Source organism: Maniola hyperantus, chromosome 21 (assembly GCF_902806685.2).
Source record: "Maniola hyperantus chromosome 21, iAphHyp1.2, whole genome shotgun sequence".
NCBI classification, from domain to species: domain Eukaryota; kingdom Metazoa; phylum Arthropoda; class Insecta; order Lepidoptera; family Nymphalidae; genus Maniola; species Maniola hyperantus.
In genome coordinates, this window is record NC_048556.1 from 10,189,929 (window position 1) to 10,217,346 (window position 27,418).

General features: G+C 39.1%; 1 protein-coding gene across 1 annotated transcript in view; it reads right to left on the reverse strand.

Moving 5' to 3' along the window:
• Window positions 1-27,418, reverse strand: part of form3 (formin 3) — a 136,096-nt gene that overhangs the window by 29,634 nt on the left and 79,044 nt on the right. The window contains exons 4-13 of the mRNA XM_069505859.1: window positions 13,120-13,228; window positions 12,302-12,382; window positions 10,915-11,074; window positions 9,372-9,405; window positions 5,043-5,181; window positions 3,923-4,102; window positions 2,715-2,835; window positions 1,581-1,783; window positions 1,078-1,182; window positions 637-797 (exon numbers count right to left, since the gene is read on the reverse strand). Of these exons, the coding sequence (XP_069361960.1) occupies window positions 637-797; window positions 1,078-1,182; window positions 1,581-1,783; window positions 2,715-2,835; window positions 3,923-4,102; window positions 5,043-5,181; window positions 9,372-9,405; window positions 10,915-11,074; window positions 12,302-12,382; window positions 13,120-13,221 (1,286 nt within the window). The 5' untranslated portion in view covers window positions 13,222-13,228. The remainder of the gene's footprint in view (window positions 1-636; window positions 798-1,077; window positions 1,183-1,580; window positions 1,784-2,714; window positions 2,836-3,922; window positions 4,103-5,042; window positions 5,182-9,371; window positions 9,406-10,914; window positions 11,075-12,301; window positions 12,383-13,119; window positions 13,229-27,418) is intronic.

The window sequence follows — 27,418 nt, forward strand, 5'->3', positions numbered from 1 at the left end:
TTTTCTTGGTGTAACATGATATACCATGATCATGTCCAGAATCGAGATGTTATCCATCTTACATTACCGTTCCTCATCTTATCCATACTAATATTATAAATGCGAAGCGTGTGTCTGTCTGTCTGCTCGCCTTTCACGGCCCATCCGCTCAACGGATTTTGACGAAATTTGGTACAGCGATAGCTTGTATCCCGGGGAAGGACATAGGACATACTTTTTATCCCGGAAAATCAAAGGGTTCACACGGGATTTTTAAAAACCTAATTTCACGTGGATGAAGTCGCGGGCGTCAGCTAGTAGCTAATATTTTCAAAAAGATTTGCTGTCCATTTTACATAGTTATGTAAGTTTTTTTTTAAAACTGATTTGAATTGTCAAATCTCTCCTAGATAACCTATAATTACGCGTAGAACTTGTGTTCTCACGTAGGTTTTGAAAATATTTAAATAATACCTGCTTTCTTCTGAGTGACGCTAATATTTAGCAACATTTATCTATGACTCTAGGTCAACGGGAAGTACCCTGTAGGTTTCTTGACAGACCGACAGACAGACAACAAAGTGGTCCTATAAGGGTTCCGTTTTTCCTTTTGAGGTACGGAACCCTAAAAAGTGGTAAAGGTAAAAGGAAGTGTACCTTCGGAACTGCTTCAAGAATATGTTGACGTTTAAGCTCCGTTTGCCATCCAGGAGTGTGATCTCAGATGGTTCCTTCCTTGGTTTCCTTTCGCCGGAACTATCACAGATGGGACTTCGGCCAAGGCGTGGTGAGGACCCGGCCGAACCTGGTGGTTGAACCTGTGAAGTAATGCATTTTAAGATTTTTAAGTAAAGTTCTAGATTATTTAACTTTTATGCGACATTAAATTCGATCACTAAGTATGTTGACACTTTCCAATCGTTAAGGTTGCCTGGTAGAGATCGCTAATTAGCGATAAGGCCGCCTTTTGTATCTTCCTTCTGTCTGTGTTTTTTATTCTTTAATGTAATCCTTCTTGTGGTTGTGCAAATAAAGTGTATTTATTATTATATGTTGTCCTCATAGACTTTATGCATGGTTGTCCTGAATTACAAATACCTGTTGGCAGAAAAGACCTTCGATCTCGCTCCAATCCAGTTCTGTCTTTGGCGAATGCTTGTGACTCGATGCTACTATTGACCAAATGTTGTTTTGTCCAACAACCTGGAAAAATAATTATTGGACATTAATAAGTTACACCATTGACATGAGTTTAATATTTTCAATACTAGTAAAGGCAACATCGCGAGTGCAATCTATTAGGCAGAGGAGGGCGCTTCTTGTTACCTCTGTACTAAAAAATAAAATGGCGAGCAAACGTGACCCGCCTGGGGTCACCTGAAGTGATTACCGCCGCCCATGAACATTTGCAGAAACTGCCAATACGTTGCCGGCCTTTCACGAATATGTTGGTCCCCCCTTGAATAACCCCATGTTATAATCTAGTGGGAACACCGCTGAAGGGAGTTGGTTCCACTGCACAGTTTGCATGTGCGTGGAGAAAAGGATCTGGCACAACGGGCGGTCGAAGTGCACCAGGCACCCAGGAGGTGAGGGCTTACCTTATTGCTGGGTATTTTGTTCCAATTGATGGTCTTCATCTTGGTCTTGGGTAGTGGGGTCTCCTGCTGGGGCAGCGTGATAACGGGCGTGGGTGCAGGGGGTGGGGCGGGCGCGCCGAGGGGCGGAGGAGGTGGTGCCCCACGAAGAGCAGGAGGCGCGGGGGGTGCGGGTGGCGCGGGTGGAAGCGGCGGCGGGGGAGCAGCTGGAAGTGTTCGTCTATATCACATATTGCTTTGGAAGTAAAACATCTTCAAACACGACTTGAGTGTAACTCGGATCTTCTTTCAGACAGAAGTAAAGTTCGCATTTCAAAAGGCTGCCAAACAGAACTGCTGTTTTGAGGCTGTTAATTTTATCGAATTTTGAGTCTTAAAGTAACTTAATCTATGGCACAAACTACTTGAAAGTATGTTTTTGCTTCAAATTGCTCATACAGGTTACTACGCACCAACTTTTTAGGGTTCCGTAGTAAACAAGGAACCCTTATAATTTCGCCATGTCTGTCCGTCTGTCCGTCCGTCCGTCCTCGGTTAATCTCAGAGACTATTAGTGCTCGATATCTGTAATTTGGCATGGGTATAAATATTAATCACGCCGACAAAATTGGTGAAATAAAATTGTGATAGGTATATATTTTTTTAGGATAGCTCCCCTACATGTAAAGTGGGGATGAATTTTTTTTCTCGTCTACCCCATAGGGATATCGTTGAATAGGTCTTTTAAAAATACTGTGGGTGTGGAACATCATTTTTCGATTTCTAGATTCGTTTGTAAAATATGATGTTTTAAAGTGTTGATTTTTATTAGAGTCAAGTGTGGTCCCCCCCCCCCCCCCCCTTTATCAGCCAAATTGATAAAAATTCACAGCAATAGTATATATAATCAATTTTAAAGTAAAACTATCATGGCAAAGAAGGGTTCACAGGTTAAGGAGTTATATCTGTTTTTCGAGGTTAATAATTATTGTACGTAGATATTATGAGTTCTACGGAACCCTACACTGCGCGTGGCCCGCCACGCACTTGGCCGGTTTTTTTACGTATTTGTGTAGTGTTATCCTTTTTACAATGTTCTCAATGTCTGTCGTGGTTAATACTACTATTTTGTAATAGAGTGACATCTTAAGGGTTTACCAGGAGGAGGCGCGGGCGCGGGCGGCGGCGGCGGTGGTGGTGGTGACAAAGCTCGCTGTAGACTCTGTTTGCGATTCGAACCCGACAGGTCCCTGTGTTGACATGTGCACCCCATTTTTGCCTGAAATAAGCACAAAAATTTAGTCTGAAATACGTAGTTCTAATAAGTATTTAAGTGATTTTGTAAAGAGGTGATGGTACAAAGAATACCCGGTTCTGTTTGTTGTGGGCTGTTCTCAGACCTGGCCGCGTTTAGAACCCTCGTAGTTTTAAGTTCGCGTAAAAATTATCACCACTATAATATTATTATCATCATACAAATTCAACAACCGACCATCAAAAAGTGTAATTAATTACCTATTTTGAATAAATTATTTGACTTTGACTTCGAATGAAAACTGATAATTTCATCATCATTATCGACACATCGCCGCGACTCACTACTGAGTTACTGAGTTCGAGTCTCCTCTCATTCTCATTTGGCTATAGTCTATACCACGCTAACCAAGTACAGGCAAACTTCACACACCTTTGAAAACATTATGGAGTACTCTCAGGCTTGCAGGTTTCACGATGTTTCCCTTCACCGTTAAGGCGATATGCGTCCCAAAAGCGGTGTTGGGACACATTTCAGATGTTCAAAGAATCAAGTTTTGGTCCCAAAAACTACAAATTTGTTTAATTATTTTTTAATATTATAAAATATATTAAAGATATTGAATATATTGAAATACACGATTGAAACAATTTGGCTCAATACAAAAAAAATATGCATAATAGTTGGAGAATGTTATTCATAGACAATTCTCTAAAGAGCATAAATTATTATCTTCTTCTCTATATATGTATAAAAATGAATCGCTAAATGTGTTGCTGATCGCAAATCTCGAGAACAGCAGAACCGATTTCACTAATTCTTTTTTATAATATTCCTTGAAGTACGAGGATGGTTCTTAAGGAGAGAAATTTAAAAAAAAATTCGACTGTTAGGCGGTACGAAGTTCGCCGGGTCAGCTAGTTATAATTATTATTTAGTGAATTACGAGAGCTAAAACACGATTGACACACGATTGGCTTGATTCAAAAAAAAAATGCGTAATACATAGTTGGAGAATGTTATTCACAGGCAACTCTATAAAGAGCATTAATTATTATTTTAGAATATTTAAAAAAGCAAAAGAATTGTGATTTAAGGAGTAGGTACTAACCTGAACACTGGGCGCTCTGAGGAGTTTAGCAGCATCTTCCCTCGTCTCCAAAAGAGTAGCCCTGTGTACCAACGTCTCCGCCGTGTCCCAAACTATATCACTGACTGCCTCCTTGGGGTCTATCCGGAGTAAGTGTTGGAGTATGCTCAGGAATGGGATTTCTTGCGGTGTATCTGAAACCTGAATTTTATCTCTATGACGTAATTGAGTAAGTTAATTTTAGTATGTGAGTTTTTAATTTTATTTTTTAAAACTGGCCAAGTGCGAGTCAGGCTCGCGCACCGTATTTCCGTATTTTTTCGACCCTTTTGCACGATAATTCAAAAACTATGATGCATAAAAATAAATAAAATCTGTTTTAGAATGCACAGGTTTCCCTTTCATATGATATCCCATTAGATATAGTTATGTTACTTCGAAAATTGAAAATACTGATTATTAGTGACCACAATTTAATTTTTTTTGTGTGATGTATCCCTAAATTCACAGTTTTCAGATTTTTGCCCTATCTACCTGGCAAATTTCATGAGTCTTAGTTTACGGGAAGTACCCTATAGGTTTCTTGACAGACCAACAGACAACAAAGTGATCCTATAAGGGTTCCGTTTTTTCTATTGCGGTACGGAACCCTAAAAAGACACGCATAAGCAGATGAAGATATGCAATAGATTGTACAAAGTGCGAACCATTACCAAAGCCGTTCGTAAGACAGAACAAAGTAACTAGGGAAAAGATTCTAACTAGGAAGACCATAGACAACATTTTAGATCTAATTTTTGTCAGTTAGGCAGACTAGTCAATATACATACAATACAAGTCATAATAAAATACTAGCCTGTGACTTTGCCCGCGTGGATTTAGGACTTTAATAATGCCATGGGAACTGTTTTTTTTGGATATAAAAAGTGTCCATCTCCAAGATTCTCTACAGAGAAGATAATTATCTGTTAAGGCCATAGTGCCTTTAGTTAAGGCCTGTTTAGTGGCCATAAAAAAGTTTTAGATAGGCAGTCATACTTTCGCATTTATTATATTGTATAGACAATGTAACAGACAGACAAACAGACAGTCATGCTTTCAGCATTTATTTGATTAGTATGGATATGCTATTCTTTTTTACCTGTTTCAAAATGGCGTAGAAGACATCGAGATGCGAGTTGAGATTGATTCCTCCAGGGCCTTGCGCCTCGTCGCTCTCCCGCTGCTCCTCGAACACGTCGAGTTGGACGCCCAAGTTCGGGTGACTGGCAGCTTCATGCCTGGAGAGTAGAGACAAATTTAAAAAAAAATGCAAAGTAGACTTGACTGCATTGATAAGTGAACACCTCTTGATAAGGGTTTCCCCAGTTCGAGCCAATTATCTGAGTCTGGGACACTTACCCACAGTTCACAGTTGGGACATGGTATGGTCTCCCACTGGAGACCATAGGAACTGTATAACTATAACTGTATACTCTGTTAAGCGCAAAGGAAGAAGCTTGCGAAGGAGGTCCAGAATGAGCAAGCCTACGAGGCCGAGTAAAGCGAAGGAGAAAGGTGGCGAGCAAAACGAGCCGGCGCCCTCCGTAGCGAAACGAAGGTCGAGTAGGTGAGCTGAATGAAAGGGCGACGGAGCCTTCTGGCGTAGCCCAGCTAAAAACGTGATCTTTAAACATCATCATCATCCTTCCCATCGCCTTACCCTCTCTCTCCTCCTTTTTTGTCAGATCAAGTTTGTAAATGGGCTACACCAGAAGACTCACTCCGTCACTCCTTCATACAGCTCACATACTCGACCTTCGTTTCGCTACGGAAGCCGCCGGCTCGCTTCGCTTGCCACCTCTCCCTTCGATCCACTTGGCCTCGTACGCTCGCTTCATTCAGGGCCTCCTTCGCGAGCTTATGGCGTCGAGCTTACAAAAACCCTCTAGGGGTAAGACAGACAAGATTGCGTGGAGTCGAGGGGCTCATATTTCGTTCTAGTTTAGTGCTCAGAACACGTCATTGCTTTTCTTCATTGCCACAACGCGTTGTGAGCGTTTTCGTAAGAGCCACAACACTAATTTCGCGTCGTGGCTTTTCAGCAATATCCACAACGCGTTGTGGATATTGCTGGTCGCGAGCATTAAGCTAGTTACGAATAAACCCCTCTAACAGCTGGGCCTACTGTTACATAAGACATAGTCAGAATTTCCAATTTTACAAATTGTTATGGTCAAAAATTATTCAAATCGAGTCGTTAGTACCTTTATTAGTAATATTATTCACCAACATGCCCTCCTTATTTGGTCTGAGGCGGTGTGCGCCCACGCATCGCCTTTTATGTCGCTTTGGACAAACGGACAGGACGGACTTTAGACCGGAAGGTATAATTGGTCCGAAATGCGGGGCAGTTAGTGTCTTGGGAGCAAATGTTTGTATCATATCAATTTAGACTAGTTAATGTGCGTGATTTTATCTTCAAACGCGGTGGATTGACTAAGATTTAAGGTTTTGAATTTTAGGTATCTTAAGCGAGGTTTAGACTAGCAAGAACTTCTTGCAAGTTATTCCGCAAGTACTTGCAGAATTGTTTACACTACGAGCAATAATGTACATGCATAGAGTTATGATACTGTAACGTTTGCAAAAAGTTTACTTGAATAAAAACATATTCTATTCTATTCTAACATGTACATACATTTGTGACTTGACGTACTTGACGTCATTGTTTACACGGTAGAAATAGCTTGCGGAAGTCTTCTGCAAGTTTTGTTGCTAATCTAAGCCTCGCTTAAAATTTATATATGCCTGCCTTTGTATAGCCTGTGGTTAGGACGTCTGCCTTTTAATCGGAGGATGTCCTAACCACTAGGTTATCACAGCTTATAATACAAAATTACTTAGGTAGGCCGTACGGTATGCTTGATTTTATAGGAGTAGGTACCGTACAAGACAAGTATGTATATAAGAGCCTGTAAGGGCCAGACCTTCGATATTTTATAAAAACTGAAAGTTTCTGGCCCTCACAGGCTCTTAGTCCAGTCCTCATGATCAACCCATTGCCGGCTCAATACAGAGCACGGGTCTCCTCTCAGAGTGAGAAGGGTTTTGGCCATAGTCTACCACGCTGGCCATGTGCGGATTGGTAGACTTCACACACCTTTGAGAACATTATGGAGAACTCTAAGGCATGCAGGTTTCCTCACGATGTTTTCCTTCTCCATTAAAGCAAGTGATATTTAATTTCTTAAAACGCACATAATTCCGAAAAGTTAGAGGTGCGTGCCCGGGATCGAACCCCCGACCTCCGACTAGAAGGCGGACGCCCTAAGCACTAGGCTATCACAGCTTAGTCCAGTAGGTATTGCAAAATGTGGCAAAATGATACAAGATAAAGATTTGGATTGACTAATGGTACAACTTCCACTTCGTTACACTAATGCGTTGGTCCGCTGCATCAATTACTGTCAATTTCGCCGGCTCCAAGACTGATCGCTTCATTTAATGCCTACGTTACTATCCCAGCTAACTATACGAGCTAATTAATTCAATGGTTAATTTTTTTCATTCCTTACACAGCTTCGTTAGTGCATAATATGTTACGGGTAAGGTTGGAAGTTGGAATGAACTTAGCTTTACCCGGGTTTACTTAGTATTACCCAAGGCTTTTGGGTAATATCCAAATAATAATGAAAATAAGTTTTAATTCGGGGTTTACCCACTCATTTACCAACTCACCTTGGTGTATCCAATGCTTACTGGGTAATGTTAGATTAGATTAATTAATTAGAGACCCCCAATATAGCGAGTGGTCTGTTCCGTCAGCCCGGTCGACGCCCCTTTTTTCTGGGTGGTTTAAAAAGAAATAACCACGAGGGGAATGGCGGGTGTTAACCTTAACCTAACCCATACGAGTCGGAGTGCCCTAAGTCCTGAGCTCGCTTCGCTCGCTCTTCATAGTGGAAGTGGGGGAGGCAAGAGTACCCCACTATGCAATGGAGCCATGCCTTTTTTCCAACCCGTAAAGTACACAATAGCTCTAAGAGCATAAACTTTGTCCAACCTAACATAATCCAGCCAGAGTTGGGTAGAACTAGGTGAGTATAAAATTTATTTTACTCATTATTTGAACTTTACCCAAAACGTTTGGGTAATACTAAGTAAACCCGTGTAAACCTAGGTTTACTACATCTTTTAGCATTACCCGTAACATATATAAGAATAAAAGGCAAAGCTGATTGAATGACTGACTGATTGGTCTGTTAACGCACAGCTCAAACTACTGGACTGATCAGGCTGAAATTTGGCATGCAGATGGCTATTATGACGTAGGCATCCACTAAGAAACAATTTTTGAAAATTCCACCCCTTTGGGGGGGTTGAAATTTTTTGTAGTTCACGCGGACGAAGCCGCGAGCATAAGTCCTATTATTTTTTTATAGATTTTCAATTAAAGCAGGATTGTGTTTAATATCATTGTTTGGTCTGGTTCAAAAGATCATGAAAGTAAGGGCACAGTGGTCCGTGGCATTTCGTCTGCGCCAATGTTCTCACAATGATTAGGCGATATCATTGGCTTCGGGTCACGATCGCCTTGTACGAAATATTGGGGCGATGTCTCGTAGTGGGACTTCGCAGAAAAATCTTAGCTAAACATACGATTGAACTGTATTACAAGATGTAGGTATTTAGGTTTTACTCAGAGCTATTCTCCTCAGTGCTTGAAGACCAAAGTCTTCGAACAGTGCGTGTTGCCAGTGATGACTTTATGGATCCGAGACATGGTCGCTAACTATGCGGGCCTCATAAGAAAGCTCAGAGTCACTCAGCGGACGATGGAGAGAGCTATGCTTGGAGTTTCTCTACGTGATCAAATCAGAAATGAGGAGATCCGTAGGAGAACTAGGGTAACCGACTTAGCTCAACGGGTTGCGAAGTTGAAGTGGCAATGGGCAGGGCACATAGTTCGAAAAAACCGATAGACGTTGGGGTCCCAAGGTGCTAGGATGGCGACCTCGCACCGGAAGACGCATTGTTGGAAGACCCTCCACTAGGTGGACGGACGACGAGTCGCAGGGAGCCGCTGGATTCAGGCGGCGCAAGATCGTGGCGTGTGAAAGTACGTACAAGAGATCTATGTCCAGCTGTGGACGTCTATCGGTTGATGATGATGATGAGAGCTATTCGGGTGAATTAGGAGAGCTAATTGGCTCAGTCCACATATTTTGATCTATACTCTAGTCTGGTGAGAGGCTTCGGACGTGACTAGTTTCCACCCTACCGGCAAAGAAGACCAAGCGATTTAAGTGTTCCGGCATGATGCCGTGTAGAAATTAATTTGGGGTTTTGGCTTATCATACCTAATCATGAGAGCTCATGAAGAATTATTTTCCGTAAGCGTAAAATTATATATAAATTAGTTCCTATTTCTGGCATTACTTTTAAAATAGCTTCATTATACAGATACTTTATAAAATATTAAACTTACCTTAGATTACTAAGTGTGGGAAGTAGTCCAAGTCCTGAAAAGATACAAAAAGGTTTGTGAAAGTCTACAAAAAATATAAGTAAGTGTTCTTTTCTAAAAATATATTAAAAATCCGACTTCCAAAACCACTACAAAGTAAAAAATAACTTTTGTTTCTACACGTGTATGGTGTAGAACCATACTGTACGTGTTGAAGTCGGGCGAGCTTCACCATATTTTGATTTCTAGTTGCTTTTATTATGCTCGCCCGACTACGCCGCCCAATACGACAAATCAATCTTTTCTTCTATCGAAGTGTGTTGGCTCACTTATGCATGGCGATTGAAAATTGTGTGAAGTTTAATAATATTGGGTCAAAAACTACCTGGGCAATGGAAGAAAGTTGGAAAACGCATTCTCTAAATCGTCTAAATCAAATGATACGAATACTCCAATACTTACCTACTCTTTTAAGTCTTCCGACTTCCAAAAAGTAGGTGGTACTCAATTCGGCCCGTTTTTTTTTCAACCTGGCAGCTTTGGCAGCTTTATTACTACTACCATCTAGCCTATGGGCTAATAAGTAATATTATTCTAGCTTAAACTTCTACTTATGATTAATTTTTAAATCTAATTTACAGTCCAATAACTGTCCTTAGTTTATTCTAACACGTACTTACAGTTCACTATGTTCTTGTGACCTAGAAAAATAAAGTAGCACAAGCACTATTACACAAACGCTGCACTTATGTACTTTTTAACACTAATTCGAACGGCTTGGTTCTTTTGAGCCTCCTTTTGATATCCATGTTATCTAGAAGCTTCACAGCCTCCAAATTAACATGATGGCGAAGTCGATGTTGGTGAGCTTCTGCGTACTTTTGGATGATTTTGTTTACGAACTCTATCTTAAGGTCCCTGTGGAGATCGTGATTTCTTACATACCAGGGTGCATTTGTTATTTCCCTGAGTACTTTGTTCTGGAATCTCTGTATTACTTGAACATTGGTCGGTTTAGTACACCCCCAGAGTTGTATACCATACGTCCATACAGGCATCAGAACTTGCTTGTATAGCATAAGTTTATTATGTAATGAGAGCGTGGAATGCCTTCCAAGCAGCCAATACATTTTTTTGTAGCGTAATTCTAACTCCTCACGTTTCTTTTTAACATGAGCTTTCCACCGAAGCTTTGCGTCAAGCGTCATACCCAAGTACTTCGCTGTATTTACGTAGGGAATAAGTTGCCGATTTAGATAAATTGGGTGATATTTTGGTAACTTATTGGTAAAATCTATATGCATAGATTTCGACTCGTTTAGCTTAATTCGCCACTTTATAGTCCAATCGTTGACTTTATTTATGGCAGCTTGAACTTTTTCTACTGCTTCTTCGTGACTTTCTCCAGTTGCTATTATGGCAGTATCATCAGCGAATGTTGCAATAGTGTTATTTTCTAGTGCTGGAATATCACAGGTGTATAATAAGTACAGTTTACAGTTTTTTTTCAACCTAATAATTTTTTTTTTATATCTCTCTAGAAAATTCACTGTGTTAACTTTACCAATAAACTCGTTTCTAACTCGAATCCTGTCCGGGAGTCGGGGAGCTGATATGATGAGGCAGTTGATGAAGGCCACCAGCGCGGTCTTGTAGTCGATGGTGGTGGCATTCTTCAGCTCTTCTACCACCACTGTGAGTCGGTACCGATCACCTTTGAGGGCCTGTGGAAACAACATTATCTCTATAATATAAAAATGAATCACTAAATGTGTTGCACTCATCGCAAATCTTGAGAATAGCTGAACCGATTTCGCTAATTCTTTTATCATTATATTCCTTGAAGTAGGTACGAGGATAATTCTTACGGAGAGAAAAATTAAAAAAAATCCTGAATCGACTGTTTGGCGGTACGAAGTTCACCAGGGCAGCTAGTTTTATTATACTAATCACTTCATCATCATCATTATTATCAACCTATAGAATGTTCACGGCTGGACGTGGACATAGATATCTTGAACGTAATTCCAAACGACAGGGTCGTGCGCTGCGCCCTCTGAAGCCTACGAATATCTGCGACTCGTTTGATTTTGTCAGTAGGGGGTCTTCCAACGCTGCGCTTTTCGGTCGCCATTCTAGCATCTTGGGACCCCAAAATCTATCTGTTTTTTGAATTTGTGTGTGTGTGTGTGAGTTTTGAGAATCACTTGATTTGAAAACCTGAAATTTTTTGTCAATTTCTCAAATTCAATGACAATTCAAGTAGTTATAATTTAAAACAACCTTATCCACGAGTTGCATCGTTCATGTGACATTGTATGGAACCAGACATTACAATTACTATACGGAACACTAGCAAGATGAAAATTAGGGATAGCCATTTCAGGAAACATAATTTTCGTTCACCTCTATACAGGGTGTAACCAGAACACTAGCAAAAACTTAGCGTTATTGTTATACTACCTAAACACAATGCAATACCAATAACCATTTGCCTCATTTTATAGTTTTAGTTATTTAGTATTTTTCAAACCCGCAATGTATAGCGTGAAAACTCGGGTGAATGCTCCGCCTACGACGCGGCATTGACTCCGAGTTATGTTAGTACTATTATATCTTCTGTGTCCGAGTGCCCTACTTACGCTACGTTCGTTGACCTCTAGCGTCAGTCAGATGTTTTATTTGCAATATATCGTAAACTTTTACAAAGTTATAGGATTTATCTTATATTATTTGGCTTTTTTTGTGATATCATATCAATAATCATCGGTACTATCACCTGTCTTCATTTTTGACAGCGTTCTGGTTACACGCTGTAAAAAAAAAATACGCTTCGGTCCTGCCATTGTGTCTAAGAAAGGATGTCGATTGTAACTCGTTAGGACCACACATTTGTACAAACTGACAAACATACTAACTTATTTTCAATGAATATTAGATAGAAGATATACCTTGTATCTGTCAAGTGTGTCGACCGCTCGAGCGTATCCATCCGCATTATAAACGCACAGAGCTGACAGTAACTCGAATACCTGCAAAAAGTACACACGTAAGTTATAACATTTATAGGTTATGAAGAGTATATTTATTAGTTAAGGATCAAAATTTCTTTAGCACACGGCGTCCTTTTAGCGTATGGTCAAATCACATACAAAAGAAAAATACTGTATACATTTACATGTAGAGAAACTTATCACTAAAAATTTAATTTTTCAAAAAATATGCGCCGTCCAAATGGTCATTTATGGGCATTGTGCCCAACATACTGGCGCAGGGCGCTTAACCTTTGAGCGAAATAAGCGCCAGCTTTTGGTTGACCAGACGCGTAGATCAGCTTTTGGGACACGACGTTTATTAAAGGTTTCGTGTCCGATGACCATGGACCTAGAGTCTCAAACGTAAGCGCCGCGAATACGTATAGTCCTTACTAATGACTAAAGTATTTACGGTGCTTCAGCAGACTTGGCTGCTGCATCCGCCTTTTGGCATGTGCTCGGTAAATGGGACGATGCCATCACAAAATTGACATTATGAGTAAGTAAGACGTATTGCATGGCGGAGTGCAGGGTGGTGCAGGCGTGCTACAAACAAATTGCTGGAATTATTAGCCGCCTCAAATTCATAGCTTTAATTATTAAGACTTTCATCTTTTTATTAATTGTTAAATCTAATTTTGTAGATCTTTTAAGATTGTATAAAGAGAAGTTGAACCTAAGTTAAGGTACCAACCTACTCCGTGCCTACTTACTCTACGGGTAAGATATCTTACTTGTTTTTTGACAGCAGCAGTGGGAGACGTGAGCGCGGCGGCAAGTTTGCCAGCGTACTCCGCGTGCTCCACTATGTAGTCCAGGCCCACGCGGCTCTCCATACTTGCTCTGCGGATAAGGAAAGAAATTCGTTAAAACTTGATTTTGACCCCTTCGGACACCCGCTAGCGGAGTAACGAGGAGTTACCGGTCCCTTGTGCTTCGTCGTCAGCGGTAGGATGGAATTTCATGAGGTTTTAAGTCTTTTATTAAGGCTTTTACATTTATGTATGTCAGCCTTATCTTATTGTACCCTATCTTATTCTACAATCCATACTTCCATACTAATATTATAAATGCGAAAGTGTGTCTGCTAACTTTTCACGGCCCCGTTTAACCGATTTTGATTAAATTTGGTATAGAGATAGCTCGCATCCCAGGGAAAGACATAGGCTACTTTTGATCCCGGAAAATTAAAGAGTTCCCAAGGGATTTTTAAAAACCTAAATCCACGCGGACGAAGTCGCGGGCATCATCTGGTATATAGATACGATCCTAATTATTTATCCTACAATCCTATCCTATCATACCATACCATATTATACGTGGCCAGATTATGGATTTTCCTCGTGAAAAAAAGAGAAGGGAACCCAAAAAGACCCCGATTTCGCCCACACTCGGATTATTCCATAAAAAACTTTGAATTATAAAAGGTTAATAAATTAGGATCTTTATACGACAGGAATAATAAAGGCTTTCTTTGGAAAGTTACGTGACATGGGCATACAAACTACAATTTAACTTCATAATGGTCGGTCCCTTTGAGGATTGCGTTATGGCGCATAGAGGCAAGGGATTATAGGTTTAGGGCGCCTTGACGTGAACTGAATATTATAATTTCATAATGGGATACGTAAATTTGTAAGAGCCGTGAGCTCGGAAAAGTTAGAGCTGCGTGCCCGGGATCGAACCCCCGACCTCCGATTAGAAGGCGGACGTCCTAACCACTAGGCTATCACAGCTTTTGCTACACTTACCTATATAATATTAAAGCAAATATCTGTCTAGCTTGAGTCTAGGTCTAGATTTCATAAAATATTAAAGATGTCTAATTACTACACTTAATCGGTTGTGGTCGGTAATAGCCAATAAAAGACTAGAGATAGATTTTATTCTTAATTATATAATTAAATTTAAAAAAAAAAATAGAAAAAAAAGCCAATAAAATAAATAAATTACTGTTCCTAAAAATCAATATTTAGCAAAAAAAAAAGCATTTCCTGTGTGGTAATAAATGAACAAGTGATATTTTCTAAAATTTCATCGAAGTGAGACATCTGGGTGTCCTTAGTGGCACTACTCAATGCGATCAACATAATAGGACAACTATTTTGGTGTAGGGCACAATTTATAAGAAAATAGTTCGTTTGCGTGGACTATATGTAAGTATAAACAAACCTCCTCTCTACAAAGAACACACCCTCCAAATTGTCTCTAGGGCCAGCGGTTTAGGCTGTGCGTTGATATTACAAGTCAGTCAGTCAGGATTTTGAATTTTATATACTTACTAGCTTATATGCTCGCGACTTCGTTTCAAACCCCTATTTCACCCCCTTAGGGGTTGAAGTTTCAAAAATCCTTTCTTAGCGGATGCCTACGTCACAACAGCTATCTGCATGCCAAATTTTAAAAAAATCTTTTAAATATTTAGATACACCGAATCCCGGCCGAATTTCATCTTTTTCTTACCCATATAATTTGCATTATTCACTTGAAAATTAACTCATTTTCATTTCGATGCCATAAATAGCCACATGTTTTTACACCTCGTTGGATCAAGGAGTTGTAAAAAGCTCTGGCAATAGTTCAGGTGTATTTTCATCCTTTTCTCATATCGAAGCATAAATTGCCAGAAAATTTAACATCTCCGTATTTGAGTTAGGTTTAGTTCTTGGCAGGGTCAATTTAGGAAATAATTTTAATTTCTATAAGCTTATATTTTGTACCACGACACAATCAGGCTGTCGACCTACGCGTTCTATGAATGCCAACACCCGGGCCTACTGTTGGCAGATACAATCAGCTTCAACGTAGCAAATATGCCGCTCTTGCATACATTGTAACGTGATACCCATAGCCCCCATAGGCCATATGGGTACTCATAATCATATAGGTAACGTGATATGAGATTATGAGTTTAACTATCACAGCCTTTCCAGATTAACGCGCGTCCATCTTAAATTGGGTATTTGACTAGGTACATCAAAAATATATTATTTCTCAGTGATGATAAAATAGAGGGTCTTCCAAAATACGTAAAATCCACGTCCTCTGTTAGTATTAAGTGTAATATCCATTTTTAATTATCGATTAAACTAACAAAGTACGTCATTATGATGTGACGTCAGTTCCAGTATTTCATAGAATATCGCATACTAAGTGCGCGTTTTGATGTTTGATAAAAAGTTACTGATTTGACTAGTTGTCAAATACCGTATTACGTAAATTCCTACGATCAAGTCGGATCACAGTCAAGGGCCAGTTATTAGTTGAATAAAAACTAAATATGAATATTTGAAAAGAACAATCGCTGTGTTTCTTGCTGGTTCTTCTCAGTCGGAAGGGCGTTCCCAACCACTGGTAGATTCTATTGACTATTCACTCTATTTAAATAAAAATTCGTTCTATTTCTATCTATATCTATATATTTATTTATTATAGCCTTTTTGTTCCTTAATAATAGTTCTTACACTTATTAACACACACTTTTATTTATGTCTATAGTTTGTTATTATTTATATGTATTATTATTTGATTTAATGTTAAGTAACTCTATATATATTATTTATTATTAATATTGTATATTAAGTATTTTTATTTATTAAGGACCTCTCTATGAGTGTAGGCCTCCTCCATTTCTTTCCACAATTTTCTGTCTATAGCTTTATTGACCCAATTTTCTCCCGCTATGCTAGCTATTTCATCTGCCCAACGTTCCAGCGGTCTGCCTCTTTTTCTTTTTTCCCGGGGGCTAGACCAGGCAGACAATTTCTTTGTCCTTTTTGTCAATAATCCTTTGTTTTATATCTATATATTATGTATTATATAAAATGCAAAGTCCTGACTGACAGACTGACAGACTGACTTATATATCAACGCACAGCCTTAATAGCTGGTCCTTGAGACATGAAATTTTGAGGGAGTGTTCTCTGTAAAGAGTAGGTATCCACTAAGAAGGGATCTTTCGAAATTCCACCCCTAAGTGGGTTAAATAGGGATAAAAGTTTGTATGAAAGTCCGTAATTTTTCAAGTTAATTGCATGAAAATTTGTATTTGGGTTGTCGGTCACAAATGAAGAAATACGTGTTCCAGGAGGATTTTTGGCAATTATTCGACCCCCACCTCTATTGTCACCTCTAAATTCCACCCAAACGAAGCCGTGGCGTGTCAGTTAGTTAGTAGATATAGTAAGAGGAAGTTATTACTACTACGATACTATTTCCCGTCAGGTTACCCAACCAAAAAAAAAAAAAAAAACAAACCATACATTAAAATTGAAACGTGTAGGAGTAGATTGATTTCCTCGACGGTTCAATTATTGGTCGATCAGCCTTGACGATGGGTCACCACTCACCGTCACGCAGAAACCATGTTTTTTTATCAACCATCAGACAAAGGTTAATTAATTATTGGTTATTTCAGTATAAATAAGGCTTTTGTTTCTTGTTTTTAGGATTCCGTACCTCAAAAGGAAAAACTTAAAGACGTCCGCCTCTATTCGAAGGGACGTGGGTTCGATCCCTGGCACGCATCTTTAACTTTTCGGAGATATATTATGTGCTTTTAAGCAATTAACTAATTACTTTAACGGTTAAGGAAAACATCGTGAGGAAATCTGCATGCCTAAGAGTTCTCCATAATATTCTCAAAGGAGTATGAAGTTTGCCACTCCGCACTTGGCCTGCGTGGTGGACTATGGCCTAAACCCCTCTCATTCGGAGAGTAGTGTGCCGGCAATGTGTTGTTGATGATGATGTAGGTGGTTTAGTGCTAGAGTTTCTTGAAGCTCTATGCAATATCTCCTACGTAACGTGCGAATGTTTATCATTTCTCGAAACCAATCATCAACATTTGCATCCCAGTCCGATCTGAGATACGAATGTTTAAATACGAAGTGTTCTCGAAACTTATGCGACAATACCACAGTATAGCAATCATACCTACAGTTCTGAAACGGACGTATCAATACATGTGCAACGTGCATGGATGTGGAAGCCTTGACCATACCTGAAATTTCCCACGTAGTAAAGGTTCAAAGCGATTTTACAGGTTTATAATTACGTAACGTAAAATTATCGTATAGCGTATAGATCTATTATAAGGGTTCTCTTGTCCCTTTAGGACAAAAGTTGCAATTATCGTATTGCTATAAACACACTTATTGAGACGATATAAAATACTGACTGTATTTGTGGTATTCTTGCTGCAACATCGCATTTTATCCAATAGTTAGTGACTGTCAAGCATCAGCCAATCAGCTGCGCGATTGCGGGAGAACGACAGCTACAATGTCACGATCGCAATCATCTCTGATTGCTTAACGCTCGCTCACTATTGGCTACAATGCATTGTTGCACCAAGAATCGCACAAATTCAGCCAATCACAACAATTGAGATTGTAATAATGATTGATGCAGGTTTTAGACAATCGCCCTACGTAGCCCAGCAGAGGTGATTTCGATCGTCACTATGTAGCTGTCAAAGTACCACTAATAAAATTATCTCAGCCAACGTAATCAGTGTGCAATTATACGTTTACCAGGACCTTTTGCACAGTGCTGCCTACCGTGGTAGATTGAAAGCTACTAGCAATAGGTACTAGCTATTGGCTAAAATGCACAGTTACAACAGGAATACCATAAATTGAGCCAATCACAACAATTTTCTTAAGAATAATAGGTAGCAATGCTAATCAGGACTAAGCATAAAGCTTGTGCTAGGAGTAGGTACGACAATAGTGCAACGGGTGGGGATTGAACCGCGGAGCTTTCGGAATTTAGTCCGCTCCTCAACCGTTGATCTATTGAGGCTCAAATTACGATCGTAGAATGCTAAAAAAGCTAATCGTGCGCACAGAGCTGTCTTCAAACTGTATGATTACTAAGCTGTGATTACACTTAGGTTAGGTATACACCACTACACTTCGAGTGCGTTCTTAGAACTCGTCACGTCATCGTTCTGCTAACTTGGAGAGTGGAAAGTGATAGCTTTGATTGTTCTCACGAATCGAACTTCTATGCAAGCTCTATATAAAGCTATTCAGATCTAAGATAGACACTATGTTGGCCGAGTTCACACCTGAAAATAATGATGCAGTCAATATAAACTTAGCTATGATGAATACACATCTCTACAAATCTTTAAAAAAGTGTTGTCTGTCAGGTAATTTCTTACTTTTTCTTCTGAACTATTTTCGACATTCGAATATAAGTATTCACCCTTTCTACAGCAACGATATTATACTTTTTTTAATTTATAGACTAGCGTTTGGTTGCAATCAGACCTAATGGCAAGTGATGGATGCAGCCTAAGATGGAGCGCGCTTGCCTATAAGATGCCTATTCACTCTTGACTTAAAGGTACATACCTACCTATATTGTCAGTGGAGGGGAAAACTGATGCTGGAAGGGCGTTCCAAATCTTAGCGGTTCGAATTAGAGATGAGGAGGCAAATCGCTTCAATTCGCATCCGTGGAATTTCACAATGCACAACTGCAAAAGACTTTTGGGCGGGCGGGCGGTGCATGTCGCATGCTGCATGATGTACCTACCATACAATTTTATACCTGCTTGAGCGGATAATAGCAAATTAAGCTTTTGGTTCTTGTACAAAACTAGCTTATGCTCGCGACTTCGTCCGCGTGGTCTACACTTTCAAACCTCTATTTCACCCCCTTAGCGGTTGAATTTTCAAAAATCCTTCTTAGCGGATGCCTACGTCATAATAGCTATCTACATGCCAAATTTCAGCCCGATCCGTGCAGTAGTTTGAGCTGTGCGTTGATAGATCAATCAGTCAGTCACCTTTTCCTTTTATATATTTAGATAAATAATCAAAATAAAGCGGAGGCAGAACGAATTGGATAATTCTCGGTTAATCGAGGCAATAATCATATTCTACTATGCTTACGTGCCATAACATTATCTACGGCTGATCCATGGTGTGTTGGCGTAATGATGCCAAGGCTACGGTGTTCGACACATAATTATTAATTATTTTGTCTTAGATTTATGAACTTGATCGTGCCCTGGAGAGGTAACTTGATTATATAAAATTAGCTGATGCCCGCGATTTTTAACCGACTTCAAAAAAAGGAGGAGGTTCTCAATTCGTCGGAATCTTTTATCAGCAAGGATTCAAATTTTTCAAAAATCTGGTGGAATATTTTTAATTTTTTGGAATTCTATGTATGTAGGTATGTATATTCTTTATTGTACTACAAAACACAAATGACAGGTTACAAAAAAGAAATCTTAAAAAGTAGATATCTTCCAGAGAACCTTAACGCTAGAGAGAAAACGAACAAATGGACAATGGGAGGTGGTGCTCATAATATGCTCATTTCAAGGCTTACACCAATAATTTGCTATTGAGATTTGATTGTAACAGTTCTTTGCAATCCTGTAAAGTTGCTAATTTTGGCTTAAGTAGTTATTTATTTATTATTTAACTATTTATTTATTTATTATTTATTAAAATGTCTTCATGTCTATCGTAACTCGTAAGGGCTCTTTTCTGAAGACGCGGTGCGTTGCGACTGGCGCGTTGCGGGGTGCTTCTCGTCGCGCTGTTAACTCAAACATATAAGATGGCCAAGTAAAAGAGCGTTTATGCAGAAGCGTTTCCTTGTTATATGGCGTTACACGACGCGCGACGCAACGCACCACGCGACGCGCCGCGTCTCCAGAAAAGAGCTTTAAATCGTCCGCGCAAAATTACATCGTGTGAACAGTCCCTTATATTTCCTGTATGTACAACGGAAGTAAACAAGCAAGTAAAGTACGCAATTTCAATCATCGTAAGGTAGTCGGTAAGGGCAAGAGACCTGAAGCGGACGGCCTGACCAAATCAGGAGGACCTTGTTGGGAGGCCACTCGAAAATATGTGACTCGGGGAGTATTATTAAATTTAATGTAGGTCGTGCTACTAATTATTATTAAAGCTAAAAATATATTTAAGACTAGCTTATGCTCACGACTTCGCCCGCGTGGACTATACACAAATTTCAAATCTCTTTTTACCCCCCTTAGAGGTTGAATTTTCAAAAATCCTTTCTTAGGCGGATGTCTACGTCATAATAGCTATCTGCATGCCAACTTTCAGCCCGATCCGTCCAGTAGTTTGAGCTGTGCGTTGATAGATCAGTTCAGTCAGCTTTTCCTTTTATATATTTAGTTAGATTTAAAGCTGTTATGTTACGTAGAGTGACTATCTAGGCACAGTTCATACACCCTCCATAGGTCCAGTCAATTAATCGAAGGCAAAATTAAAGCGAAGCTAAGTTCCACAAGAAACATCTAAACTTAGAATTCGCGGGCATCCCCACTGGTCCCTAATATATTCATCCGCGTGGACTGCACTTTCAAACCCCTATTTTACCCCCTTTCAAACCCCTATTTTACCCCCTTTCAAAAATCCTTTCTTAGGCGGATGTCTATGTCGTAATAGCTATCTGCATGCCAAATTTCAGCCCGATCCGTCCAGTAGTTTGAGCTGTGCGTCGATAGATCAGTCAGTCAGTTTTTCCTGTTATATATTTACTTTTCAGGTATCAGTCTACTCCTTGACCACTGAGCTGTTAAGAGTTAGTTCGGAAGCGCGAACCATCAAGGTCGCACACTGTGGTAGGTGCTATGTTCATCGAGGCGTTATCGACGCGTAGTGTCACGCTGACGGCATGCTTGCACGGGAGCTTGACGCCTTCGTGATGTGTGCTGTTATGTAAATTAAATACCTTCGTACCTACCTAACCTATCTAGCAAAACCAGATATACCCATACCTACTATTTGACGAGTTATCCATGCTAACTAATAGGTATTATAAATGCGAAAGTGTGCCTCTCTGTCTATTGTCTTCCCTAAGCACAGCTTTAAAATATGCTTACTATTAATGCATATTAATATGAGAACGATTATGGGGCATGATGATGAGAAAACATTTTAGTCGCATGAAAAAATAACTTACCTAATGCACTTATCTATCCGTTTTTTTGACGATTGGTACAGAGAAAGATTGCATCTCGGGGGCTTGGCTTGGCTAATTTTTGTCCCGGAAATTCTAAGGGTTTCCTTTCCACGGTATTTTGAAAGGCCTGTTTAATGTATCGACTTTGACGTTTGGTATGTGGCTTGCATCTCGGGGATGGACATTGGACATAAGCTACTTTTTGTTCCGGAAAATCGTCGTGTAGTCGTGGGCCCCATCTAGTGTTATACCTACATAATTCGACGTTTACTTCTTTATACTTTTATCAACTACTAGCTGCCCCGGCGAACTTCGTACCGCCTAACAGTCGATTCTTTTTCAGGATTTTTTAAAAAATTTCTCTCCGTAAGAACCATCCCCGTACTTCAAGGAATATTATGAAAAAAGAAAAAAGAAAAAATCGGTTCAGCTGTTCTCGAGATTTGCGATCAGCAACACATTCAGCGATTCATTTTTATATATAGAGAAGATTTTACATTGTTGCTATTTTACGTTGATGTTATTTATAGTTCTATATTTTACACCCACGATTATAAGTCGTCAGTCCACTAACTAATTAATAAGTGATTTGACTCAACTTTGAATAATAAAATCAATGTACCTAGAGCCGTATTTATAAACGCTCGAACCTTATAAGGTATCTGCGTTACCTATGTTGATGGTGCGGTGTGCACCACTTTACTAGAAATCTGCACTAGTGCTCTGAGTAACAAAAAAGTTTTCTTGTGTTCGTTTTAAATATGACTTCATCATCATCTTTATCATGATCAACCCATCGCCGGCTCACTACTGAGCCCGGGTCTCCTCTCAGAGTGAGAAGGGTTTTGGCCATAGTCTACCACGCTGGTGATGTGCGGATTGGTAGACTTCACACGTTGTTTAAACTACGCAACGGATTTTAATCCGGTTTTCACCAATACATAGAGTGATTCAAGAGGAAGGTTTATAGCTATAGTTTAATTCTCAAAAAATTAGAGATCCCTAGAGAAATTGAAGTAATGTGAATTAGGTCGGAAAAAAATCCGCTCATTTGAGAGTTTCCGAGGCAAATACACCTCAATGACACCACATTAGTATCTACATTGCACCCATGCGAAGCCGGGGCGGGTCGCTAGTTGTTTATGTAGTTAAAGACATGCAGAGCGACTTGTGCTACTTTTTAATAAGAAAAATCAATGAGTTGCCACGAGAGAGTTTTAAAACCTAAATCCACGCAAACGAAGTCGCGGGCATCAGCTATAAATATTAAGTTGATTCACATACTAAGTAGATCATAGTTTTTATCTATAGCTTAATTCCATGTTAATCCAGATCCTTGTTCTAGTTGAGCGACGTATCAATGGTGGTATTTAGCCGAGGTCATCGGGGTCGTGGTTTTTGTGGCGACTCACAATCTCAGCTCCAGAAACCGGATCATTGAACCCTTGTCTGCAGTGGCGTGCAGCTCATAGAAGCATAAACGCACTGCTTACCCTCATTGTAAAAAATCAATGCTTACTTTTTCATTATAACCTGCCGTAAAACAAGATCATACCTAAATGCATACCCTGGCCTGAACTCCTGTGCACGCCACTGCTTGTCTGTCTGTGTATCAGTTACAGAGGCGGTTATTCTGTACATCGTTGTGCTCGTCCGTGAGCTCGTCCTCGAAACGTTATAAATTATATAATAAACAAACTTCTCTGGCGTTTGAAAAATATATTTATCAGGTTTGATGATTGTTCTTGTACAGAGTGCATTGTTACTTTGCAATTAAGAAGTTCCCAGTTTTAACGATAGATAAATAAACATAAAACTAAAAGATCCTAGGCTCGAGGTTGATTAGAAAAATAAATATAAAACTTATCTCGGTAATGTATAAAAAATATTTTTCCCAAATAAGCTCAAGTCTAATTTGTAGCCCAAACATAATCAGTGCAGCACATCTCTATCGCGGATTTTGCGTTGGCAAAGCTGAGTTTGTTGTGGGCTCTTCTCAGACCTGGGCGCGTTTGGAACCCTCGTAGCTTTAATTTTAAGTTTGCGTAATAATTATCACCACTATATCTTAGAAATCCAACATCTGACCATCAAAAAGAGTTATTAATTACCTATTTTGAATAGATCATTTGACTTTGACTTTGACTTTGACAATGAAGCACAATTTCGCATAGAAATTAGTATTAACATGGACTACGGATAATACACTTCGAGGTACTTGACATCGTAGCTAACTATGTACGTAGGAGATCCGTAAATAATAATATTATCATTTATTACAAACAGGTTTTATAACCGAGAGCACATCGACTCCTGACAACAATAAACCAATAAGAGCCAAAACAATCCTACCATTCGTTTACATTGTGTTTCATCTCTACATCAGCGTTGAAAGTAATACGTTTACAGAATAACCTCGCAGCCTCCCCGCAGCCCACAGTATTATCAACGCACAGACAGGACAGACTATCGGATAACGTGCAGATTGGCGGGAAATCGCGAGTTGACACGGTTTAACTGCTTCTAGAACGGAAGGCATAATCTTAATCCATTTGGTTTAACGATACGCCTTCACACTTCTTGTTCCGAACTTCGAATAAGCTCTAGTATTCCAATGGATGTAAGGATAAGCAACGCTGACCTAAGTTGGTTACTAGAGAGGTGACCTTTGGAGGTCCAAATTTTGATCTTTATATTACTTTCGTACCTGTGTGTGTGTGTGTGTGTGTGTGTGTGTGTGTGTGACGATTTTTCCTGAAATTTGAAATGGGGAATTATACCCTGGATTAACACATATGCTACTTTTAATCCCGGAACATCAAAGAGTTCCAACGGGATTTTGGAAAACCTAAAACGTCAGTCCGCGTGGACGAAGTCGCGGGATTCAGTTAGTATTATAATAAATACAAAAGTGTCTGTATGTATGTCTGTTACGTTTGCACGGCCTATCCGTTTAAGATTTTGACGTTTGGTACGGAGATTACTTGCATCTCGGGAATGGACATACGACTTTTTTATCACGGAAAATAAAAAGTTCCAACAGGATTTAAAAAAAACCTAAATCTACAGGGGTGAAGCAATGACTTCTATATTATGTATACTACAGTCATTGGGATGAAGTCACGCTTATCTTCTTTTCTGATATTATAGGTACGTATTGTTTTCAAGGTGTTTTGTTGTAGTTGTTGTTTTGATGGACCGACGATATAAAGAGGCTGGCGGGAAGTGGCTGGACGAGGAAGGTGGCGCTCTTTAGGGAAGGCCTATGTCCAACAATGGACGTCCACAGGCTGATGATGATGATGATTATTGTCAAGAGTTGAGTCGAGTCATGCGAAAAGATCTAGGAGCGTACCGCATGATTATGCGAAGAAAAAGCTCTACCGTTGTATGATAAATAAAATTAGGAGTAGGGAGAGAAGTTATCGGGCTACAAAGGTCATCAGAAGCACTCTCAGCCATCTGGGTTAGTTGCGTAACCAACCGGTCCGCAAGGTCTGTGTCACTGTACCGATCTATACCGATCTCAGTACCTACATGAACTTTCGATCAAACTTGAATAAAACCAACTACGCAATAATACTTATGCGTATGCGATGAATGAAGCTGGCAGATGTTATAGATATTTTGATTTATATTATTTTAGATGATGATGATGCATGATCAACCCATTACTGGCCCAGTACTTAGCCAGGTCTCCTCTCAGAATGAGAAGGGTTTAGGCCATAGTCTGCCATACTGGCCCAATGCGGGTTGGCAGACTTCACACACCTTTGAAAACATGGAGAACTCTCAGGCATGCAGGATTCCTCACGATATTTTACTTCACCGTTAAAACAAGTGATATTTAATTGTTTTTAAATGTTTTTAAACGTAACCGCATTTCCCACCGTTAAAAAAAAAGTGGTAGGTACATCACGATTTTTAGTGAGGGGCAACGGACGTAACCGCAATATTTTGACATGTCGATAAACCTATACAGGCTCGTAATAAAACCTGCCCATAGTCGATGAAGCGTGACGCATTGGGGTCAATCGGGACGTTTGGCTCTACGCGCCATAACGGTGTATAGGATGGACACAACAGACTATTGTTTTGTGTTGTATTCCAAGCTAGGGCTGGATTTTTTATTTAATTAAGTAGTAACTTTTTTGATTGCTAAAATTGATTAAAAGATATTTTTGAATCAACTCAAAATTGTCGTAATTTTTCAAAATTTTTCAATTTTAAAAAAATTAAGAGGTTCTCAATTTAGCGTGTATTTTTCGTACTAATAATAAGTTTAACCAAACATAAAACTTCTCTCAATAAGGGATTTAAGTAAGGGATGTAACCACAATATTTTGACATGTCGATAAAAACTGAATTAGTGTCAATCGGAATCAATGAAAATTAATTTTATCGAATACTACTTAGAAAGTGTTAATAATCTTAAAGGGTTAATGACATCAGCCTCATATTCCGTGGGCCTGAGATTCAATCTTGGGCACGCATCTCTAATTTTTCGGAACAATAGAAATTTTCAAGTTTCAAACAATTGAATATATCTATTACTTGCTTTAACAGCGAAGAAAAATATCAGTCAAAGAGGAGATCCGTGATTATTACATCGATACCGGCGATAGGTTGAGCATATTATCGGTGCTGGTATTATCGGTACCGGCGATATGTTGAAAATATTATCGGTACCAGTATTTCCGGTACCGGCGATAGGTTGAGAATACGTCTTTTATCGGTACCTACCAGTATTAGGCGATAGGTTGAAAATATTTTTGGTACCAGTATTATCGGTACCGGAAATAGGTTGAGAATATTATCGGTACCGGCGATAGGTTGAGAATATTATGGAGAACTCTGAGGCATGCAGGTTTCCTCACGATGTTTTTCTTCAGCTAAAGCAAATGCCATTATTCAAATTACCTAATTTTAGTTTATAAAAATAGATATGCTCCCGGTTGTACACACCTGATATTATAATTTATAATTGTTTATAATGGAAATCACTCACGACAGTTTAAACGCTAAAATTAATTACCGTGTTACTACCTAATATTAGTACTAACAGACTAAAAATGAACTATTCCGAAAAAAAATATGCTAACAAATGGTCTTATCAGGTCACTGGAACGCTCGACTCCTTTGTTCGACGGAATCCATCGCTAAAAGTGCAAATAATAGTCAATTATTCCACATTGCGACCTAAACGGCTATGCAAATAGGATTAGCCTTGCAAAAATAACCTGCTAAGCCGACGACATGATTTAATATGTATCATTGTCTAATCATTAATGGTATTTAATGGTGTTTAAATGTTTAATGATTCGGAACGGAACGTGTTCGATTTTGACCATACCCGGTAGCACTGAGTGTCATTTTTTTCTTATTAAATCAATTGAGTTGTAAAAATATGAATAAAAATGCGGACTTCAATCCGGATAAACTATTAATAAAAAATAATGCCTACTAGTTATCTAATTTATAAAAAAAAAATTATGAGCGCAAGACTGATTATTTCTTTGAACAGCGAAGGCTGATTCTTCACTCTAAAAAATATTAAGATGTTGGGATTACGTCACAGAAAGAGCCTTATACCGTACTTATTCTAGAGTTATAGGTTGATAATAGTTATATCTAAAGTATACTAATATTATGAAGAGGTAAAGTTTGTAAGTTTGTTTGTAGAGGGTAATCTCTGGAACTACTGAACGGATTTTGAAGATTCTTTCACCAATAGAAATCTACATTATTCCGTGTGACGTAGGCTGTAATTATAAGATCCCTACGAAAATTTTAATAAGCTACCCGTGCTAAGCCGGGGTGGATCGCTAGTATTATATATATGCCAGAAAATATGTATATTTGAGGTAAACTAAGCTTTCGACGCAATTCGCATGTCGTCATACCTAACAAGTTTGCAAGTTAATTAATTTCTTATTTAATCGATATTTTAAAATAACGCGTTACAAAAACTATAACCTGTTGCTAATAAATTACAATTTTTATCGAACTTGTAAATTATTAATCACTTTTTTACTCAAAACATTATCTACAGTACTTATGTTTATTCATTTT